The following is a 22,879-nucleotide window of genomic DNA, read 5'->3' on the forward strand; positions in this document are numbered from 1 at the left end:
TGGCTGAATCGGCTGTAAGCAGCAGACCAGAACACTGACAGCCAAAAGAGAGTGAGCTTTCTGTTACTTTTTGTTTTTATTCTTATTCCCTTTTCAACATATAAAAGAAATATAACTGAATTTTTACTCTTTTTTAAAGACTTTTTGAAAATAATATTAAATTTGTCTGGGAGGATTTGACCTAAATTCTAATGTAGACCAGCCCCGGTGTGACCTCTGCAGTCGTGACATCAACACGTAAACAACGTTTTGCGCTAGAAACGTCATCACGCAGTGGTGGTACGCGCTGGAGTAGGGTGTGAAGATGGCGGACGAGGAGGCCGAGCAGGAGCGCAGTCCTGAGACCGGAATCACTGAAGCCATTGGAGAACTTAGACAACGGTTACAAGACCTGCAAGAAGACATAATTAGAAAGAGCGATGAGTGTCCGACCCAGTCCTCATCTGAGTTCTGCCAGGAATTCTGCAGAGTAAGTGATTTCTGTCCACATTTTAAATGAGCTAACATTAGCGAGCTAGCGTTAATCATAACGGTCCGTCGTGGCTCCTGAAGAATCCAGGGAAATACATGGTTTACACACCAATTCTGACTGAGTATTTGGGTTATTTCGGGCAATTCATTGGGCCTATTGTAAAGCGGATGTGTATGGCATTGAAACTTCATTTAATAAATGTAAGAGACCATTAAAAAACAGTCGTAAAGGAAGCTAACGTGAGCTCGCTCTGCTTGTAGCTTATGCTATCAACGTTAGCAATGTCTGCAGGGGGTTTGACCGTGATTATATTAGTGTAAATAATGGCTGTAACTCCAGGTCTCCAAATGTATTCTCGTGTAATTATAGAAATGTCAGTGAATATCTGTTTGTTCTGAAGGACGGGTATAATTCCCAGTAATTTGTTGAATATTTGACCGAAACGGATCTTCCTGCAGTCAGTTTAGCGTTAGCTCGTAGGCTGGTCTGTTTGTCTACATGCGCGTGCACTAGGAGGTTCCTGTGAACACTCTTCATTGTCAGTTCAACGAAAATATCAACAGTCTCTTTACAATGTTCAGAAATCATTATATCCATAGCTTAAGTGACCACGGTCTATTTCTTATGGCTTGAATTCTGCTCAGACTGTCTCCCTCATGTTTTTGGCACAGTTCATCTCATCCTTTATTAACGAATGAGGCTTCATGAAATGCCGCTGATGTGTGTGACACTTCGCAGTGTGTAATATCAAAAGGCACATTCTCCCATATATTAATATGAGTAATAATTTGACTGAAATTAGATGTGTGTTTGGTTGTTTATGCTTGTTTTTGTCAAGGTTTTTATTAACCAGGAACATTTTGTGCACAGTTAAAATTACCATGTAGATATACAAAGAATCAGTGAAGAATTCATATCGTGAGGATTTTCTGTAATAATCATTGAGAATGTTATAGGTTGTAAGTTACCTGTCAATTAACAACCCACGTCTTTTCCCTAAATCATACTCAGTACTCAATCATTGACGTGACAGAACATGTACATGAACACATGTAGCAGGTGTATAGATCCCTTCACTCTTTGTGAACAGTTACAGCTATGTGTGTGTGTATTGGCAACAGAAGTTATTTGGTGTCTAATGGTTTGTGAATTAAAACAAGGTGGTTAACGTCTAACAAAAAAACACATTTTTTTCCTAAAACTAATGTCACTTTGACAGACGGGAAATGAATCCTAGCCTTGTAAGAAATCAGTGAGTGACTGTAAGATATCAGCGAGTGGACACATAATCAGGGGACAGACCTTTTTGGAGGTGAAATCTAGCGTGTAAACCAGAGAGGTGTTCAAATATTTAAATCACTTGATGCTTATGACCACGTTATTCATGGACATTTACAGAGTGTTAATATGAAAACATGAAGTTATGTAAAAAAAAAAAGAGAGAAACCCCCCTGGGTCATAACAGGTCTCTTCGTCCTGGCACACTACCTGCGTTTGTTTATATCTGGCACGCTGCGTGCGCGCGGACTGATGCACTAAGCGGCAAGCGCCTCGTAGCCAGCTGTGGCTCTGCAGTGGAGGTAGCGCCGCCACTTTACTGTAGGAGCCAAAAGATCACAGCTTGTAAGCAGTCACAGTACATTTACACGCAGTTTAAGAAATTGGACCAAGAGCTTAGTCAGCAAAACATCGCACAATATTGGACTATTACAATGCATGAAAACAGCTTAGAGAAACAAAGAACGGATGGAGCATAGCTTTATCAACACATGTAGGTAATGTGGTCAACCTAGGTTGACAGCAGATTTTGTTACACCTCGACATTCAGTTTGAGCATATTCACGCGGGAGAGGAAGCAGATGATCAATAGAGTTACTGCACTCCAACACAACAAACACAGTATAATGTAATTAACACGCAAAGTATGTAAGATACATAAAGAGCTACGATTGCATCTATCTCGGCCATCGTCGTTAAAAGGTTATTTCCTTTTCAGGTGAATCAAAACTAGTTTGATACGCACGCAGCTTCACTTGTGCAACAAGGACACAGTGCCATCTATCCAAGCAGAGTGAGATGTTCTGAGCCAGAAGTCTGGTTCTCCTTTCTGCACGTATACGCAGACAAGACTAGATCCCCCACTGTGACTTTATGACTGAGCTATGACCAGACTGCTGCGTGCATGTAAACGTACTGACTGCTTTGCAAAGTACATCCACCCCAACTGCTTCACCAAATGAGTCACTGATCCCGAAACCAGTGGATGGTACCTCTTGCAATAAAAACTTTTTTAAAAAAATTGGTCTTTGCAAGAATGTGCTTGTAAGAATCTGATGGACTAATTCATCTCCTCTACCCTGTGTTAAAATAACATTTGAAAGGTAGTTTTTTGAATTTTTCAGTATTAAATAAGGAACATGTTGTGATATAAAGTTTAAAGAAAGCTACCAACAGTCTGTTGCAGCACTGAAAATAGATGATTCCAACACAAGTGCTGCCTTTGACGATGCAAATAACCAAATAAAATCTCACAGCATCCCTTGGGATGTGCCTCTGGATTGATCTTGCTCCATAGCTCATGATCTAAACCAGCCTTATTGTGCTTCATGTGCCATTCTGTTGTCCGAAAGAGAAACCCTGAACTTTGTTGATTTGACAACAAAGTTCACTAAATGAACACTTTGTTACATCCTCTGTGTCTTCTGCTGTCTCCTTTAGTCTCAGCAGATGTCTGTTAGACAAAAGTCTGGCTCTGCTTAAAGTTTCTGTTTGTCAAAGAAAGTTTGTTCCTCACACTGTGACTTCCCAAATGCTGCTCCACTCATAGGTAAAACTCTAGGTAAAAAGACTCAGGCTGTGACTCAAATCGCATGTTTCTGCACTTACTCTCACTATTTTGAATGCATAGGTGTGTTCACACTGATAGTAGGATGGCAACAACGCAGTGCACTTTGATTTCTCACCCTCATTCGTTGCCATTTTGACTATGAGAGGGGGGCAAGGGAGTGTACAGATCAAACAACACATGACCATTCATCAGGGAATAGCAGAAAAACACCTGTGAAGAATTGTGAAATGGGATTGTGATTTCCAGTATGTGCAAAGCTGCAGTGTTTGATTTGTAAGATTCTGTGCACCGCCCTAATAAGTACATAGTGTAGGTAGAGCACTTCATGTAAGGACACAGTCGCACTGGCAAACCGTACCGTGCTTAAGCATGCTTCAACCCTTAAGTCCAGTTTAGTGGGCCAGTTTAACCGCAAGTGAGCTGAGGTTAAGTAAAATTCACTTTTCTGCTTTGCCATGCTTCAAGGGGGTGGGCTTCAGCACAGTTCACTTCATGCACCAGCACAAACATACAGACAACACGTGATCCATGACGTATGATCGTCACAATCACTCCTCTGGACAGTCATTTTAAATAACAGTGGGGGTGTTAGAGGGCTGTGTCAGGACAAAAAGACTTTATATCAGTCACAATGTCCCTAAATTTGTAGCTGCGTTGTCTCTGCTCAATGTGCTGACTTTGATGAGATCGTGCTTCATGTAAAGGGGTGCTTCAAGGTAGGGCTGCAGGATATGGCCAAAATCCAATATCTCAATATTTGGAGGCTATATCTCAATACACAATATTTATCTCGATATCCTGATGTCTCCCCTCAATCACAATATTAATGTTAAATCCAACCCTTTGATGCATAAAATGACATCAGTATAATGATTCAAGCAGACCTTTCAGATGGATTTTTTTAATTTTTATGCACAAAGGGGAAAATCTCAATCAGGTTAAGTTTAACAAACCTTTAATTTTAACAATATGTTGTTACATATTTTTAGTAACAGTAAAAATGCATTCAGATTTATTCAACTGGCTTATTATATTATATTATATTATATTATATTATAAGTGCTGTCAGGCAATTAAAAAAGTTAATCTAATTAATTACTGGATTTGTTATTAATTAATCTAATTAATTGTATTTTAATCTCATATCTGCTTAAGGTCCCAAAATAAAGAATTTGAATTCCAGGACATTAAAATTATATTAAAAGACATAAAAAAACATTTAAAAATAAGGTGGGAATATATACAACACATTTTTAGGTACCCTGAGGCATAAGGAACAAATGAAAAAAGTTTTATGGTTCTATCTTTACAAAATCTACACAGTCCTGCACCTAAGATAAGCTGAGTTGATTTTTAGGACGTTTTTTGCTTCTGTTCACATTTTTACTCGATGTGGACTCAATTTTCACTGCAATATGAACTTCTATACTTCTATGAGGTCAGGAGAACCAGGGCTAAAGGCTAAAAACTGTGAGGAACTATGTGCAAAACACTTTTATCAAGTCTTGGATCAAAGAAAAGTGAAGAATTTTCAGTTTTACATGCTCTGAACACACAAACTGTTGCTCATTGGTGCAGAGCAGCCTCAAGCTGAAACATGACACCAGGAAGATGGAAGCAAGTTTTCAAAGAATTCTTTAGATTCAAATACAAGACATTTATCGATCATTCAGGGCTTGTTTGATGCAGTAAAGAGTGTAAAATTACCAGTTTTTTTACAGAATTGAGCTAGAGCAAACGGTTGATTTTCTGCAGATTTTCAAAAAGGACGAGTGAATAAAGGAGATGTGAACGGCAGTCCCCTTAACAGTGCTCTCTCTTCCCCCCGGTTCAAAGCATGTTGCTGATGTCAGGTGTGATACATTCAGGGACCGTCGGAAATTTGAAAATCTGGCGAGATCACTACTTTTTCCATGTCAAGAATGCTAGACATTTGAAAATAATGCTAGACATTTGAAAATTAGTGCGTCTTTGAACGCTTCGCGGGTTTGGGATCCAGATTAATCTGCGTTAATTTTTATAACGCGTTAATTTGCGGTGTAATTAATAAATCAAATAAACGCGTTAAAATGACAGCCCTAATTATATAACATTATTATATTATACTATATTATATTATATTGTCTTACAATTTGAAAATATGGACTAAAGTTGGAGATATTACTTTTATTTCCATAAATCAGCTACCTGGATAATGTTGGTCATGCTGAAAGGACTCTAGTCACTTCTGTCTTTGAGCCTGGGGTCTGGTTGAATTGTATTGCATTTGGGTTTGCTTCTGATAATATCCCAGTTTGCAGTATTTTGGTATTCAGCTGTAAAACAGCATCAAACTCATCTGCCTTCATGTTTTGAGCAGTGATTGGCCTATTACTGTGACTGAACGGCATTTAGAGAGGGGGGCAGAGTGCGCTGAAAAGCGAAAGTGAAAATTAAAAATACGCCATGTTTGTTTCCCCTTGTGGAGAGCTAGAAGAGAATCAGGGATCATACAGGCAGCAAAGCAAACCCAAATAAGCAACTACACTCTAGAAAACAAGCCCCAGGAACCTGCAACGACAGCAACTACGACGTGTAAGCGACTTTTATCTCTCCTCTCCTAACACACGCATGTGTGGATATATATATATATATATCCCCCAGCCCTACTTCACGGCGACGTAGGCGAGCCATGCCTGTGTGTGATACCTGCTTAAGTCTGGTTCATATTGGAGTAGTGTGACCACTGGGCGTACTCTCCAGCAGAGGAATGGCGCTTGAGTGCAGCACGGTTTGGATGGCCAGTGTGACTGCGCCCAAAAGCCGCGTTTCCACCAAGCAGCCTGAGTCGGTTCAGTACGGTTTGGGCCAGTTAAGCCTGATCCCGTTTGCGTTTCCACAGCAAAACTGTGCCCTCTCGTGGTGGGCGGCGTTTAAGCAAGATGCCGAAAGCCGCAGCTGTTAAACAATAGCGCGATGCCGTAGCAGCTTACCCCGCAATTATCGCAGGGCTGAGCCTGCTCCATGCAGCTCATCTGTTTATGACGCTGACTATTCGTCGTATCAAATACAAGCAGAGGTGAACTAGTTTGCTGTCACAAAGTAATTGACACTAGTTTGACTTTTGTGTTTGGGCACGTCGTCTGAATCTGTCACTCTTGCTCTTTAAGGAGGAGAGGATGCTGAACGGTGAGGTGCTTCATCATGTTCGCAGTGTGTCCTCTGTGTGTGTTTGTCGGTAGTAAGCTTTACAGACGGGCTTTGATACGTGTATTAGCTTGCAAAGCCGCCCCGACTGTCGGCTTCGCAAACAGAGCAATGACAACTTTCGCTCCGTGCACCGGCTTTTTCCACAAGCTGCGGCCGGTTCACAGGAGCGCTGTAACTTGGAGCCATGTCTGTAACTCCTTCTGTCTCCTTCTGTAAACCCACTCCTCAGAGAGGAGAGAGGACCCAGCTCGGTGGCTGCAGACTCACAGGGTGCCTGAGTCAAAATGTCTCTGATTCAGACGAAAAATTGCCTTGGAGTATCGGTACTTAAAACACGTGGTATTGTTTACTTTTTGAAAACAGGGGGTATCGATACTTTCTAAGTATCGGTATATCGTGCAACCCTAAAATACATAAAAAGATGATAAATATCTTGAGAAAAGCAGTAAGGCTTTAAAGATGACAGTCTATGACAATGAAAGTTCCACTTGTTCACACAAGTTACCTTCTTCCAGGACTGCTTGTAGAAACATCTTCATCTTTGCAGCATTTATTCATGGTTCAAAGATTGTGGAGGAGGTATTATCTTATTTACCCATCTCTTCTTTTAAATGCAGTAAATCTAAGGATTGAAACATGAAACGATGAATAAAGCCATTTCAGAGTCCAAATCAGTGCCCCATTGGTCTTTAGTTGGCTCTTCAGTAGAGATGCACTGATCACAATTTTCTGGCTGAACACTAATCACTGATCTTTAAAAAGCCTGACACGCTGATACCGATTTTTATTTTTTATTTTTAATAACTGACAGCCTTATATACCTTCAATGTTCCAATCTTATTTTATTGAAAATCATTGAACAATACCTGTGAAACAATAAAATCTTTATGGTTTAATTTAAACAACCAATAAAGTGTCCTGAGTTTTAGGTTATACAGCAAAAAGCAAGAATGGCTGGCTGTCAGACCTTCACAGAGGTATAAAAGATCAGTTTTATGTGTAAGGATGGGCCAATCACCAATTACCTATCCCCAAAATAAAGGAAATCGGCACTGATCGATCGGTGCATGTCTACTTTAAAGTATAAAATATTGGTGCGATAGTCACTTCCTCCAGCTCAAACAATGCCTTTCACAGTGCTTTGCAGTGGGAAGTGCTCTGTGCTGCTCTGTGAAAGGGAATACAGATAAGAAACTAAACCTTTTTCTGTCTTAGGAACTTGTTAGTTTGTAGTACTAGTCTGTTATTTTAAAAAAATCTCAAAGATAAACATGAACAGCAGATATAAAATCAAGATTGTTATCCCTCCTTGAAAGTCATGGAATATTCTTGCTTTATCCCTCAACCCTAATTGCATAACAAGTATTTCTACTGAGAAACCTTTACAGAGTCAAATCTAAAAGAAAAAAAAAATCATCTTGTTCTTTAAAGGAAGCCTTTTTTTAAGGAATGGTTTCAGTCTGTTTCTTCTTTTAGATTACAGACTGACAGACGCAAACACTTCAGGAAACATCATGTTTTAATAACAGCTGTCAATGTAACATCTCATCATTTGAACAATGTATTTGTCTCCTTTGCATCAGAAAACAAATAATCTCACAAGGACATTTTTAATTTGTTTAACAGAAACAGTGAAGTACTTTGCCGTGAAGCCATTTTAAATGCAAACTTTGTACCTTGTAAAACACCTCATCAGCAGAGATGAGCTGTTTAAACTCACTGACTGATGTTTTGAATATTTTTTAGTTAAGTGTTAATTTTGTTCCCTCTCTCAGACGCTGCTGGAATACGCAGGCAGGTGGAGGGTAGAAGAAGAACCTTTACCGCTGGTGGAAGTGTACATCGTCGCCCTGCTGAGTTACGCCCAGGCCTCTTCACATCTTTCCCTGCAGTGTGAAAGTGTTCCTCTTGTGGTTGAGAGGCTCTCGCTGTAAGTGCTATCAGATCTCAAACCTGTGCTCTCAAACCTGTCACAGTATTCAACTATAATCATGTTTAATCAGACTCTAAAAAATCTTATGAGTACAAAGATTATTATGATTTTGCTGACTTGTAACGTCTTCTGTAGGAGTTTTGTAGAGCTTTTGCTCTCACTGAAGGAGGAGCTTCCAGGGGATTTATGGGAGCAGTTGAAGTCGTGTGTTCAGGTAAAGCTAATGAACAGACTCAAACTTTGGCTAGTCTTATTCTTCTGCATTGTGTGTTGACGTCGTCGTTTTGTTCCTGTTTTGAACAGTTTGCTTCTAGTAAACTGCAGGAGAATGGCATCACACAGCCGTCCCTGCTGTCTGCTCTGGGTCAGCATGATGGTGTTTGGACCAACAGGATCCTTCAGGGCCTTCTGTCTAATGAAAATCCACCAACTGAACAAGGTGAGTTGTTGAGCATGAGAGGCAATAAGTAACTTTCAGAAACATCTAGCTTTACTTTCAGTCTTTTTCTATGTGCGTCGAATGGTTGGGGAAAATATGTAATGATTTTGGGTTTCATGCTGATTAACTTGAGTTTTGCGTGTGCTCAGAAAATCCTGTTTGGTTTGTATGGATACAGGCAATATTTGAACAAAGACAGAGCACAAACCTGCCACACAAGATTTTCTGATTTTTTTTTCCCAGCGTCTCACGTCTTCTGTTGTCTTTTTCTGCGGTTGGACATTTGTTGTGAAAGTCTCCTGAGTGGAAAGCCAAAAACTGAAACCTAAGCAAGTGCTTGTCCTACTTTTAATAAGAATTGTCTTATTTTTCTCGAATTTCCCTGTGATCTTTGTCAATAATGAGTCTTTCTTATTTCAAGACATTGAAATCAAAAGTGGCCTTGCTTGCTTCAATTTTACTGCAGCTATTTCCCCCATTTACACCTTCAAAATGTAATCAATTCTGCTGTTTGCCTTAAGTGCTTTAAAATAACTTTGGGCACTAAGTTACTGAATAACTATGGAGTTTGTTGTTTCTGCTTCATATATTTAAAAGATCTTATCTCCATTCATTTCTAAAACAAACACATGCCTTGTTAAGAGTTACAGCTTCACAACCCTGTGTCTGACTGCAGGCCAAAAGGTGTCGCTGCAATCCACTTTAGAAAGACCCTCCTCATAGTCCCTTTAACTGCCTGAAATTAGTAGGGATGCACGATATTATCGGCACAATATCGGTATCGGCAGATAAAAGCTTAAAAACATGTTTATCGGTATCGGCAGATATGAAAATTTCTGCCGATATGCACAGCCGATAATGTGCTTTTCAGTTAGCATTATTATTATTTTCCATCTGAAAAATAAGCTCCTTAAATAAAATGTAGCACTTCATTTATTTGCATTGCAGAGCTCTGTGTCTGTCACCAGGTTGTTACAGTAGCTCTAAAATAATCAAATGCAACTTGGTTATGTTTAAAAATGCATTGTACATTTAAAGTTCATGTGATCTAAAGAAATTATTTTTCTGTATTTCAATACTGAATGTCTTGAGTTTGAAAAAATAATACATTTCTTATTTATGGTAAAATCAAATGTTTTTTTGTCTTGTTTGATGTGTTTCTTAAACAGATAGGACCGTCACAATTAGAGTAACATATAAATTCCAGTACAGGATAGACTTAGCTTTCTTGACAGTGAAAATAACAAACAAACTTGTGATTATCGGTATCGGTATCGGTCAAAAGGGGTTCCGATATATCGGCATATCGGATATCGGCAAAAATCCAATATCGTGCATCCCTAGAAATGAGGTCTTTTGTTTTTCTTTAAGTCTGTTTCAGTCCCATAACTCTGAAAACACAAAAACAGATAGCTGTGTGAAACTGGCAGACACTGTTTGTTTTTTTTCTCTTTTTTCCATGACAAAGCTGAAAAATGAAACACTTTGTTGAGTCAAGGACGGAACAGAGAGTCTAACTTAAACTGTTTTTCAAAGTCTGGTGATATTTTATTCAGGCTGAAGGAAAGGACATGATACACCCTGATGGATCTGTGTTGTGATGGTCTCAATCATGTGTGAAAATGATCCCTGCTCTGGTGTTGCTCATGTTGAAGACATTTAATCAGAATGTTTAAAAAGTCTGAAAGATAATGACGCTTCTGAATCCTCCCTTTGTTTCTCAGTGGAGGAGTTTCTGGCACATGAAGGGCTGGTATTGTCGGAGATGAGAGTCAAACAGCTGATGAAGGACCGTCAGTTGAAGAAAGCCGCTCTGCTGGCAAAGACGTGCTCCGAGTGTGCTGCCTTCCAAGGGAACGGATCTTTCAAGCAGATGTACCTCGTCTGCCTCTGTGCTACCTCAGATCAGGAACAGCTGATGGAAGTGGTGAGTGCATCTCCTCCTCATCTCCTCAACTTGCATTTATCTGTTCGGGAATCAGAGGATTTACAAAAAAAAAAATGGCACTAGTGCTCCAAAATTGTAATGATTTCTGGATTATCATTTTTTTTAACCAAGCAAACAGCCATGACTACACACTGATTTATAGGTTCTGATGTTCTCCTTCACCTTGCGTTGGGCTTGTGTATGATCAGAGCTACATACTCGCTTCAAATTGAGTAGTAAAATAAAGAAAAAAGAAAAACACGAACCAAACAAAGCAAAAGCAGCCCGAACTAAGTGAGGGAAACTGAACAGTTTGAATTGTTTTATAAACTGTTCCATCCCTATGCATGCTTGACCACATGTCCTCAAAGCACAAGGAGAAAATAGCAGAGACAGACAGCATGCAGTCTCGCATCATGTCAGTTGTTAGCCCTGTTAGCACATGTCAGTAGCCACGTATACATGGACCCAAATATTCCACTTGCATTCGGTTTATTTGCTCAAACGGAAAGAATTTAACCTTTGTATACACCTCATTCTGAAAGAAAAGTGCCAGTCCGAATGGACATTCAATCGGTTTCACAGGGGTGGAATATTCCTTTCCCCAAACCGATTGAGGTATCATGTATCCACTCAAACAGAAAGTTGTCAGGGTACGTTCTTTCAGCGCACGCTCAGATATGATGTAAGACGCAACTAGAGATGGTCCTCAATTTTAAAAATGGCGGCGAGAAGTCAGCACTGGAGGAAAGTTTGCTTTTGATCCAAACTTTGAAGAACTGAACATAATTTCAAGACTGGACGGACACTCGCAATACGGAGTATTGCAACACCGTGATAAAAAAAACTGTTGTCCTCCGTCTTTGATAAATCTTGTGATGTTTACCTTTTTCTGAGCATGCCCCATTGACTATTCTGTTTGATTACAGCGGCGCATGTAGACCAGAGATTGGAATATTCCTTTCCATGTATACTATTGTTTTCGGAAAAGTCATTCAGAAAGATTCCATTCGGAAAAACGAAAAACTCCACATGTAAACGTGGCTAGTGTGACTCAACCAGAGCGGAGAAGATTATCCTGCTAATAACCAAAAAATGGTGACTGGAGGTGTGCTGCCATTAAGGGCGTATTCAGACCTGGACTGTATAGTCCACTTTAAACGGACCAGGGTTTGTTTCCCACGCTGGTGTGGACTTCTCATGCAGTTGTGAATAGACACAAACGAACCCTGGTGCGGACCAAACAACCGGACCAAGACCCACTTTTTGAGGTGGTCTCGGTCCGCTTCCAAACGAACTGTGGTGCGGTTCGTGGTTTTCTGGTGCAGGTCTGAATACAAACCAAGGTCCATCCGAACTAACTACAGGATACATGTGCCTTTTGGGCCTATAAAGCCACCGTAACCTAACCGTCTTTGGTTCATACCTGATCCTCCGTCTTCTGTTTAGCCACGCTGTTGCTGGTATGTTGTGGGTCAGGACACGCAGAGCATAGCGTCTCCTTGCTGCGCGCATTCGTCTTTGCTGTAACAGAATTTGAAACGGTGTTGTTAAGCCTTCTTTGAAGGAGCTGCTCTTGAAACTGAAAATGATTTTGCAGCTCTAATAAGAGCACAAACACACATGTTTACCTCCATTTCCAGGTCTGTATTCTGTGTGCCGCCCTTTGTCAGTGCTGTCCAATGAGAGCACTGATCGTCACACACGTGGATGTGTTTACAAAATATAGTCCACTTGCAAAAAGTACAATCTGAATACGAACCACACCAAATGAAAAAAATAAAGTCTGCTTTTGGTCGGGTACAAGTGGACCAAAGGACTTTTCTGGTCTGAATACAGCCTAAATTTCAAGGACGATGAAGGCCTCAAAGAGCTGATGGCGTTTACTGAGCTGAGCCACCGCCACAGAGAACATCTCTACAAAAGTGGGAAAGATGTATGTCAAGTCTATACTTACGGTCTAATGGACCCTATTTTTGTTTACGATTTTAAAAAAAAGAACATCTGTGAGTACTCGCTCATTAGATAATTAGAGTAATTGATTACAGGGTTTATTGTAAACTCCTATCCCTACACTGTTGTGCTAAAAAATTGCTCCACTTTTGGTCAGTACACCCCTAAAGAAGAACCATCAGAAACTACAGGACAAGATATTTTATGTACCAAGGAGCTCTGTTTTTGTTGCCAGGGGTTTCTTTGAATCAGCATCCCTTAATTTCTAAATCCATAACTCTTGTACCCTGAACTCTACACCCTCTCAGTCCTTTTTTTGTCACGGTTTCCTCAACCACATGATGGCAGACTTCACCTCACATTCACAGTCTCTCTGTTTTTAAAGTATTTTAGATGGTTGACTATGTTTAGTTTTGGCTTTTTCACCAGTTGTTTGTTTCTATGTGATTTGTGTTAAGTTCAATTTTTTTATACAAAAAAATCAATAAATATACAATGACTTAAAAAAGGTATTGCACGATGAGCCTCAAATGTTTCAGTTAATGTTTTTAATATCGTGTTTTGGTGAGGAGTTCTCACTGTTCTGATGCTTCTTCTTTACAGCTTTCAAAGGAGGATTGTCGTGATGCATTAGAGATGATCTGCAACCTGGAGTCTGATGGAGACGAGACAGCAGCTTTCAGCCTATGTACAGCCTTTCTAACCCGACAGCTACTGCAAGCAGATACATACTGTGCCTGGTGAGGGAACACAAAATGCTTTACTTTTCATCCTGGAGAGGAGATTTATTCTAGAGGGACAAACCACACTAAGACATTCAGTTTGTACCTGATTATGTACCTTTTTAAAATGTCAGTGCAGTCATCCTAACATGGAGAGAGTCTATTTTTTGTCAGTGGAAATCAACGCTTAAAAATGAGAGATTACATTTACATTTAAAACAGAATTGGCCCGTGTGCATACCCTGGTCAAATATACCAGCAGGACATTTAAGTGACTCTAAATAGCGAAATAATCAGATTTGTTGAAAAGAAATCTGAGCACTGAAATTCTTTTTCTTTGATTCAGGGAGCTCACTCTGTTCTGGAGTAAGCTGCTGAAGCGTCTGGAGCCATCGGAGCAGGCCTTCCTCGACAGATGCCGTCAGATGTCCTTAATGTCCAAAACAGTCTACCACATCCTGTTCCTCATCAAAGTCATTCAATCAGAGGTCAGTGCTGTTGCTGTAACACCATAATATGTACCAGTAGTAGAAGAAAAATGTATCACTGCCCTTTAACTCTCTACTATTTATGTTGTATTAATATTTTTCTGTGCACACTGCCTCAAATAATGGCAGTGTCTTGTCAGTGATGCCAATCAATAAAAGTCTTCAGTTTTTTTTCTTAGTTAAGAATTAGATTTTTATTTATTTATTTTAGTTATTTTGGGGAGCTTTCATGCCTTTAATGTGACAGGGGAGGACAGTGGATAGAGTAGGAAAGGGGTGAGAGTGGGGAGTGGCAACAGGCCACAGGCTGGACTCAAACTCGAGGGCAAACCTCATGGGGTGTAGCCCAGACCACTAGGCCATCTGCGCCCCATAATTGGATTTTTTTTTTTAGAGATGTTGATTGCAAGTCATGCATCCACATTTCACATGGACTACTATTTTGTTTGCTATGAAATCACATTGCCAACCTCTATACCTCTGGATTGGATATATGATGTCATCAGACACGAAGGTCTGCCTATAGCTCTGCCCTGACAGACCTCCAGAGGGGTAGCCAATCAGAGGGAAGGGAGTTGTAGAGCGGGGAGCCTTGAAGGGACAGCAGCTAAAATGAAGTGTTTCAAAGAGAGGCTGAAATAATTTCTAAAAAAATAAACAGTGTGAGGAAAATTGGGTTTGTTAAAGCTGTAAATCATGTAAAGCTACTACAGGGGTACCAGTGTGAAGACTAAACCAAAACACTTTATCCCCTTCTCAAAACATTAAAATGAAGACTTTTGAGATTTAGTTACAGTTTGCCCTGCTCTTGTTTTATCCTTGTGTGCACTGTGATTTATTTACCGTATTTTCCGCGGTATAAGGCGCTTCCGAGTATAAGGCGCACCTTTAATGACTAACCTATTTGAAAACTATTTTCATATATAGGGCGCACCACATTATAAGGTGCATAGAATAGAAGCTACAGTAGTGGCTGGGGTTGCGTTATGCATCCACTTGATGGAGCTGCTCCAAAGGGAATGTCAACAAAACAGTCAGTCAAACACAGGCTACATCCACACAGACCGGCACATTTTTCTATCGGACTATTTTCTGTGCCGTTTTCAAAAAAAGTGCGCTGTAAAGATGAAGCCGTTTCTGCCGTCAACAAAAGCCGTTTACAGAGATCAGTTCAAATGCCAGAGCTATGGGGGGCGCTGTGTTCCTTTAACAATGAACAAGAGAAGAAGCCTGGGCCAGCCTGTGAGCTAACGTTAGCACTTACAGGAATTCCTCTTTACCAGTTCTCACCGCTATTACTTCATCAACTACTACGGTAGCCATGTCTAATCAATACTGATCCATGTATAAGGCGCATCAGATTATAAGGCCCACTGTCGGCTTTTGAGAAAATTGAAGGTGTTTAGGTGCGCCTTATAGTGCGGAAAATACGGTACACAAAGATTTGATCTCAAAGTGATATTTTTTTCTTGCCTCACAAGCTTTATTGATTATTTAGATAAAAGATATAGAAATCAATTAGTGAACCCATTGCTTTACAGAACTATGGGTCTTACTTCATAAGCACCTGTAGCTAAATCTGTTTTCTGTTTTTGGCAGATGGACACCGTTGGACTTCCAGTTTGCATCGAAATGTGCATTAGGGCTCTGCGGATGGCCTCAGAAGATGGAAGCACCAAGGCCACTGTGTGTAAAACCATCTCCTGTTTGCTACCTGACGACCTGGAGGTGAAGCGAGCCTGTCAGCTGACAGAGTTCCTTTTGGAGCCCACAGTGGATTCTTACTATGCTGTGGAGACTCTTTACAATGAACCAGATCAAAAACTAGAGGAGGAGGATATGCCTGTTTCGAACTCACTGCGCTGTGAGCTGTTGTTGGTTTTTAAAACCCAGTGGCCTTTCGACCCTGAGTTCTGGGACTGGAAAACACTTAAGCGTAACTGTCTGGCACTAATGGGTGAAGAAGCTTCTATTGTTTCATCCATTGATTTGCTTAATGATACTGAGGATCCTGAGGAAGAGGTGGACTTGTTTAGTCAGGAGTTGAATAACGTCCCTGACCACTTGGTAAGCGGCACATATACACTAGAAGATGTATCAGACAAGAAACAGAAAAACCGAGAGATGAAGAAACTCAGAGAGAAAGGGTTCATATCTGCTCGGTTCAGAAACTGGCAGGCGTACATGCAGTACTGTGTGCTGTGTGACAAAGAGTTTCTGGGCCACAGAATCGTTCGTCATGCACAGACTCATCTGAGCGGGGGAGTATACAGCTGCCCGATATGTGCTCAGACCTTTAACTCAAAAGAAACACTGATCCCACATGTAACGTCACATGTGAAGCAATCATGCAAGGAAAGGCTGGGTGCAATCCAAACCAACAAGAAACTGTCAGATCCCAAAACGGCAGCCCCAGTGATAGCAGCATTTAACACAAAGAAGGAAAATGGACTGAATGGAAGCTCTCACTCTGTTGGAAAAAATGGTAGTTTAAAGAATAATGTTCAGGGCAGTGTAGCTCAGTCTATCGTAGGCAGTAGTGAGGAAAATGTGTGCCCTGTGGAAAACTGTAGAAGAAGCTACAAATTTTTCAAAAACCTCATTGCACATGTTAAAGGTCACGGTGATAACGAAGAGGCAAAGATTTTCCTTGAGATGCAAAGTAAGAAGGTTGTTTGCCAGTATTGCCGCCGCCACTTTGTTAGTGTCACTCATCTTAACGACCATTTACAAGTTCACTGTGGTGTGAAGCCTTATATCTGCATACAGCTGAACTGTAAGGCAAGTTTCTTATCCAACGCTGAGCTCATTGTGCACAAGAAAACACACACTGCCTTTAGGGCTAGATGCATGTTTCCAAACTGTGGCAGGATCTTCAACGAGGCCTTCAAACTCTACGACCACGAGGCGCAGCATTACAAAACTTTCACTTGCAAAGTAGCGGACTGCGGAAAGGTTTTTCACTCACTGCAGCAGCTGGATACGCACCAACAGGAGCATGCCCCTAAGAAGAAAGAGGAACGTCCAAGTACTGAACCTCAAATCCCAAGAAACAAGAAGCCTGGCACTTCACTCATTGAACAAATGCTCATGAATCACACTCCCATTAACCAAGACAGCTCCCAAGAAAAGTGGAACTCTAAAAGCCCTGTTAACTGTGATCAAGCAAAGCCAACCGTGTCCATAGAGAGTTTACTGAAATCTCCCTCAGCCGTAGAAACATCTGACCGATTCAAAGTGAAAAAAGAGCTACAAAGTCAACCTTTCCCACCTACTCAACCACACAGTGTACAGAACTCTGTAATCCAGCCTGTGAATCCCCACCCGTCTCACACTCATGGGAACAGGGAGAGCTCCTCTGGTCATTCTCTGGATTATATGAGGCCACCTCAACACAATCAACCAGTACCTCAGTTTGCAGCTAACGTAGGTAATGCATCACATATGTTTAAAAGAAATGTCTCACAAAGCCGGCCAGAAATTTTCCACAATACTGTAAAACCTGGAGCTATGGGCTACAAATCTGCAAGTGTTTTAACACCCCCAGAGCCGCAGGGGTTAGTGCACGGTACCAACCTGACAACATCCCCACAGATCCAAAACTCTTCAATGCCAGGGATGGCGCTACCTCTCCCTCCTACAGTTACCCCACAGACACATCCGGTGAACAGACCTGAGAACTCGGTGACGTCCTCCACAAGCACAGCTGCACCCCCAGGACAGAAAGAGAGATACCACTGTGCATATGAACCCTGCCCAAGAACCTACAGCTCTTTGAGAAACCTGACCAAGCACATGAAATCCTTTCACTTTGAATTCTATGAGCAGTGGAAAATGAACAAAACAGATATTAAGATAACCTATGCTCCGATTAAACAGCCCAGCCCAACGGTTTCAGCACAGAACAAGCAATTCAGCCAACCACAAGTCCCTACAGTGCAGAGGCAGAATGTTATCCAGTCTCCTCCTTACACTAACATGGGGACAAGCACTAAATTGCCGGCTATGCATCCTCTCATGTCCTCTTCTCACAGCCAGAATGCTTCACTCTTGATGCAAAATGTTTTAAATCCTATCGTTCTGTCACAGCTTGCACATGAATCAGGTCCAGTACCTACACAGCCTCATGTTTCAGGCTGTCAAAGCTGGCAACCAGCACCTGGAAATGGGCAAATCCAAAATTGCGGCCCCTCACAAGTCTATCCACCTGGTATGCAAGTGATGCCATCGGTCAATCCTCCAAGTGCCGCACTGCCGCTCAGTGTCCCTTCCTGCTCGGTAATAGAATCAGTAATGAACAGATCCCGAAAGTCCTTACAGCCTCCCGTTGTCGAAAATGGGTGCCAGTCAGTTAGGCCCTTGTATGCTGATGGTGCAAAGCAAGTGTCACAACAAGAGTTGCTGCAGGCATCCCTCATGCAAAGCAGTGTAGTTTCAAGTTCCAGGGTAGCAGAGAAAATACAGTCAATGCAGAGTGGGCAGCCTCATTTTCCCTCTCCAGAGTGTGTCACCACTGACCAACCGCAGAAAGGCCCTAATGTGTCTGACGACAGCTCTGAAAGCCAAAAGGCCAAAAGGAGAAGCAGGACCAAATGGCCAGCTATTGTTAAGGGTGGGAAGTTTGTTTGCTGCAGGTGTTTCAGAGAATTTAGTAGCCCCAAGTCCCTTGGTGGCCATTTGTCTAAGCGTACCGTCTGTAAGCCTTTTGACGCGTCATTGCTAAACACAGACTTGCCAGCATCATTCCTCGGCCTTCTTAATTCAGATCCCACAGTTGGCAATGCACAGCAACAGCTGTCTTACAATCCTGGCCCTATTCTTCAGGAGAAGCCCTGTCCAGTTGTACCCAACGGATCATCAGTCATTAAGGATTTCCCCCCATCTGACTATCCACAGAATGATTTACCTATGTATGAGCATGACGAGTCAAACGATGATCTACTGGACCAATTCATGGCTGATGCCAACACGTCTGAACTTTGTGTGCAAACACCTGCTCCAAAGACTTTGCTTCAAAACCCCTGTGGCCTTTATGCAGCAGGTGAACGTTTACCAGGGAGTTCAGTGATACAGCATACAGAAAATATCCAGCCAAAGAGACTAGACAATTCTTTCAGCACAGCCTGCTACCCTCAGCAAGGCATAGATGCATTTGTCGGAAGTGAATTCCCTGATCCTCTTCTTTCTCAAATTCTCTCAGAAAATTCTTCAGCTCCTGTCCCAGGAAGTGTTTCCACAAACAGTGAAGGGTACAACTCTGGGGCTGACATTCAGGCGGTAAATACAGATTCAAACCCAATGATGAAACCACTGTTACCTGACTGTTTGCTCAGTAAAAAAACAAGTGACACACCGGCCGAAATACAAAGGATGACGACCGAGCGAGATATAAAGAAGAGACTGCGTGAGCAGATTTTGACAGGTGACCTTCAACGCAGGAACATGTGTCATTCAAATAACACTGACCCCAACGCCAATTCAAAGCTGTTTGAGCCTGTGTGCAGCCCCTCCAATAACTCTGGCCTTAATCACATGTCTCGTGATACAAAGTCTGACTTGTCGAGTGATCGAGTTGTTCAGCAAAACTCTGCAGACATCCAAGATGCCTCTGACAAAACTGAACCACTAAACATGCAGAGCTTTACTGGTTTCAGGGAGACCCCCAGCCTGCAGCAGGAAGTTGTGAGCCCCACAGGGGTTTTGGTCAATGATGCAGACTTAGAGCCCACACAGTTATCTGCGAGCCAGCAACTGATGATGATAGAAATTCAAAGATCTTTTGAAAGGATGAACTTGGTCAGAGAAATACCAGATCAAACGGCAGCTTCAGTGAAACCCATCAGCAGCAGTGTAAACAAACAGACAAAACCTGTCCAGGTCAGCCCTAAACCATCACACTTTGTGAAACCATTTGTTTGTGAGCACTGCAGTTTCAACACCCTGTCAGGAGACGCTCTTTGGAAACACCTCTCTAAAAGCCATGACTACTCTCTGGACATGGTGAATGTGGTCAAAAAAAGATATGGTGAATATGCTCCATACAAGTGTGAGAAATGTAGCAAAAGATTTACCCGCAATTCAAACCTGCGCTCTCACTATCAGTCACTCCACAGATTATCATCCAAGGAAGTCGAAGAACTGGATCTGAAGCGCAGAGAGGCCAGAAATGCTGTCGTTCAAAACTGGCGTCTTAATAAAAACCAGGCCTGGGCAGCTCAAGCAGTTAAGGATGCTCTGCCACCACCAGAAAACAAAAAACAGGTGACTAAACCCCCCAAAACTCCAAAACAGGAATGCCCACCATCTTCTGTCATCAGGCAGCCAGTGGTTAAACCGACCTTTGAGACCCCCAAGAAAGCTAAAGAGAAGAAGCCAAAATCTGGCAATGCCATGAGTCCATACAAGCCGTACCGCTGCGTCCATCAGGGCTGCGTGGCGGCCTTCACCATCCAACACAATCTGATCCTCCACTACAGGTCTGTTCATCAATCTGCTCTCTCTGCGCTGGAAGTCAACAAGGACCAGGATTATACCGAGGAGCTGGATGAGAAAATGGACCAGGAAGGGGAAAATCCAGAGCATGATATCCCTCGAATTTCAGAATTCAGATGCCAGGTCAAAGATTGCTCCAGAGTTTTCCAAGAAGTGCCCCACCTCCTGCAGCACTACCTGCAGCTGCATGAATTCAACATGGAAAAGGTAGGCAGCATGGTGTCCTGCATCAAGCTCGGCAGGTTCACCTGTGGCCACCAAGGATGCACAAATAACTTCACATCTTTCTCGAGGTACATCGGGCACGTCAAAGATCAGCACAAAGATATAAAGTTTGTCAAACCAGAACAACTAATCAACATGTTCAAGTGTGAAATCGAAGGCTGTGAACTTGCATACGCCACAAAGTCCAACATGCTCAGGCATCTCATGAAGAAGCATAATGACTGGTACCAGATGAAACTAAAGAATCAACAGATTAGGAGAGAGGGGATTAAAAAGAAGGCCAAGAAGCTTCTTTTCCAAATAACAAAGACGAGTAATGGGAAAGAAAACATCGAGAGCAATAAAAAGATGCTGCAGAGAGCAAAAGACACCAAGAGATTCAGCAGTAAAACAAAAACCACCCACTGGACCACGTATGGGAAACCATCTCTGAAATCCAAAGTGGAGGCATCTGCAATGTGCACCAAGAAGTTCCCTTTACAATACCCGTGTATGATCAAAGGCTGTGACTCAGTCATGAAATCTGAGCGGAACATTGTTAAACATTACCTGGGACACGGACTTTCAGAAAAATATCTGGAACTGCAGAGAAGTCATTTTATATTCTGCAAAAAGTTTACCAAGCACAAGTACCGTCCAATCAGGAGTGACGATTCCAAATCTGACAACACCCCTGACGTGTCCGACAACGACGTTCCTGCAGAAGCCGTCCAGGAAGGAGCAGAAAACGGACACTCAAAGCCTTGCCTGCGCAAAAGGGGCCAAGCAGGAATCCCTTCTGCCTTCTTCGAGAACAAAATAGCCAACGGCGCAAACTCAGAAAGCTCTTTGGTGGTCAAACGAAAACGAGGTCGCCCTCGAAAGCTGATCGGAAAAATTGTGAAACGCAAGAAAATTCCACGAATAACCAAGGTTTCTGTAGTTTACCGCAGGAAAAATGAAATCAACTCCTCCTCCACTGCAGCTGCAGCTGCACCGGAGGTGACGACAGAACAAAGTACCTCACTGTCCACTTTTAAACCCATGGGATTTGAAATGTCATTCTTACAGTTCCTCAGTCAGTCGACTAAATGTGAAGTTCCTCTGACGAGGGCGATCATTGATCCAGAAATGTGCAGGAAAGCTTTGGGTCTAACCAGCAAAGAAACCTGTGTCAAGTTCAACAACCGTAGAAAGTTAAAGTCACTGAACAAGGTGAAAATAGTTCTGGATAAATCGTTTTCCAGGTTCTCTGTTCGGATGTTGAAACAGCTGCAGGACATGCGTCCCACAGTGATGTTAGAGAGAACATACTGAGGTGTTGTTGCTTTTTGTGAAGCAGAATCTCAGGAGTAGAATGAGTAGAATCTGTTGCAGACAGTTCGTCACGTCAGAAATGTTTTTACACACCCAGTTATCAAAAAAAAAAAACCTAACAGTTGCTTTGGATTATACTGTAATGTTGTCTGTACATGGTTTTGTCATTTTTATAGGATATAGCATGTTTTTATTTATGGACTCTCAAGTTGTAAAGGTATCCGATAGTTTTTTTTATTTTATTTTATTTCTGAAAACTGAAATACAACGTCAACTTCTGCTGTCTGTATCATCCCTGTGGGACTTGAAGACATGGACTATGAAGCGGATGCATTGTGTGTAGTTGTGATCAGAATATGTTGATTATTGTGCGTTGTGTGTGTATATAGTTGGAGATCACCCACTGCCACCAGCAGTCTTACTATTAAACGATCAGCCTTTTTACAATCACTAAGACGTCTTTTCTCTATACGTGGATTTCACTACGTGTTTGGGATTCTTTTGGTTATGGTACGAAGTTTGGAGCTTCTAGATAGAAAACAACTAACCCTGATAATTGACCAGGGCGTCACTATTGTTGAGGTTACGACTTCAGAGAGTAGAGTTTGGTTTTCTCTTCTCTTTTTGTTTGTTTATGGGCATCTTTGTCTTTACTGATGGGAACAGGAACTGGAAACATGAATTTCAGGAATCTGCAGCAAGGACTACACGCTGCAAAAACTGAAATCTGAGTAATAGTTTGATCTTTATTAAAAATCATATTAGTCTAAGAATTAGGCACATTTACCTCACAACACCATCGTCTTTTTGTTGGATGAAAAAAAGAAAAAGGAGAGAATAAATTTTGGGTTTCCAGTGGAAAAAAATCTGAAACTACCTTGGATGTTGTTTATGG

The 22,879-nt window shown here is 41.7% G+C and overlaps 1 protein-coding gene across 1 annotated transcript; it reads left to right on the forward strand.

The window, feature by feature from the left end:
• The first annotated feature begins 273 nt into the window (after positions 1 to 273).
• znf292b (zinc finger protein 292b) lies at positions 274 to 22,429 on the forward strand. Its single transcript, XM_074684698.1, has 8 exons — positions 274 to 469; positions 8,285 to 8,439; positions 8,578 to 8,656; positions 8,746 to 8,881; positions 10,606 to 10,808; positions 13,365 to 13,501; positions 13,830 to 13,971; positions 15,571 to 22,429. Exons 1-8 carry the CDS (start codon positions 305 to 307, stop codon positions 21,982 to 21,984), a joined length of 7,431 nt encoding a protein of 2,476 aa, XP_074540799.1. The 5' UTR covers positions 274 to 304; the 3' UTR covers positions 21,985 to 22,429.
• The last annotated feature ends 450 nt before the right edge of the window (positions 22,430 to 22,879 follow it).

Source organism: Halichoeres trimaculatus, unplaced genomic scaffold, assembly GCF_033239565.1.
Source record: "Halichoeres trimaculatus isolate MK-OKI-2021-1 unplaced genomic scaffold, fHalTri1.1 fHalTri1_scaffold_13, whole genome shotgun sequence".
Lineage (NCBI taxonomy): Eukaryota > Metazoa > Chordata > Actinopteri > Labriformes > Labridae > Halichoeres > Halichoeres trimaculatus.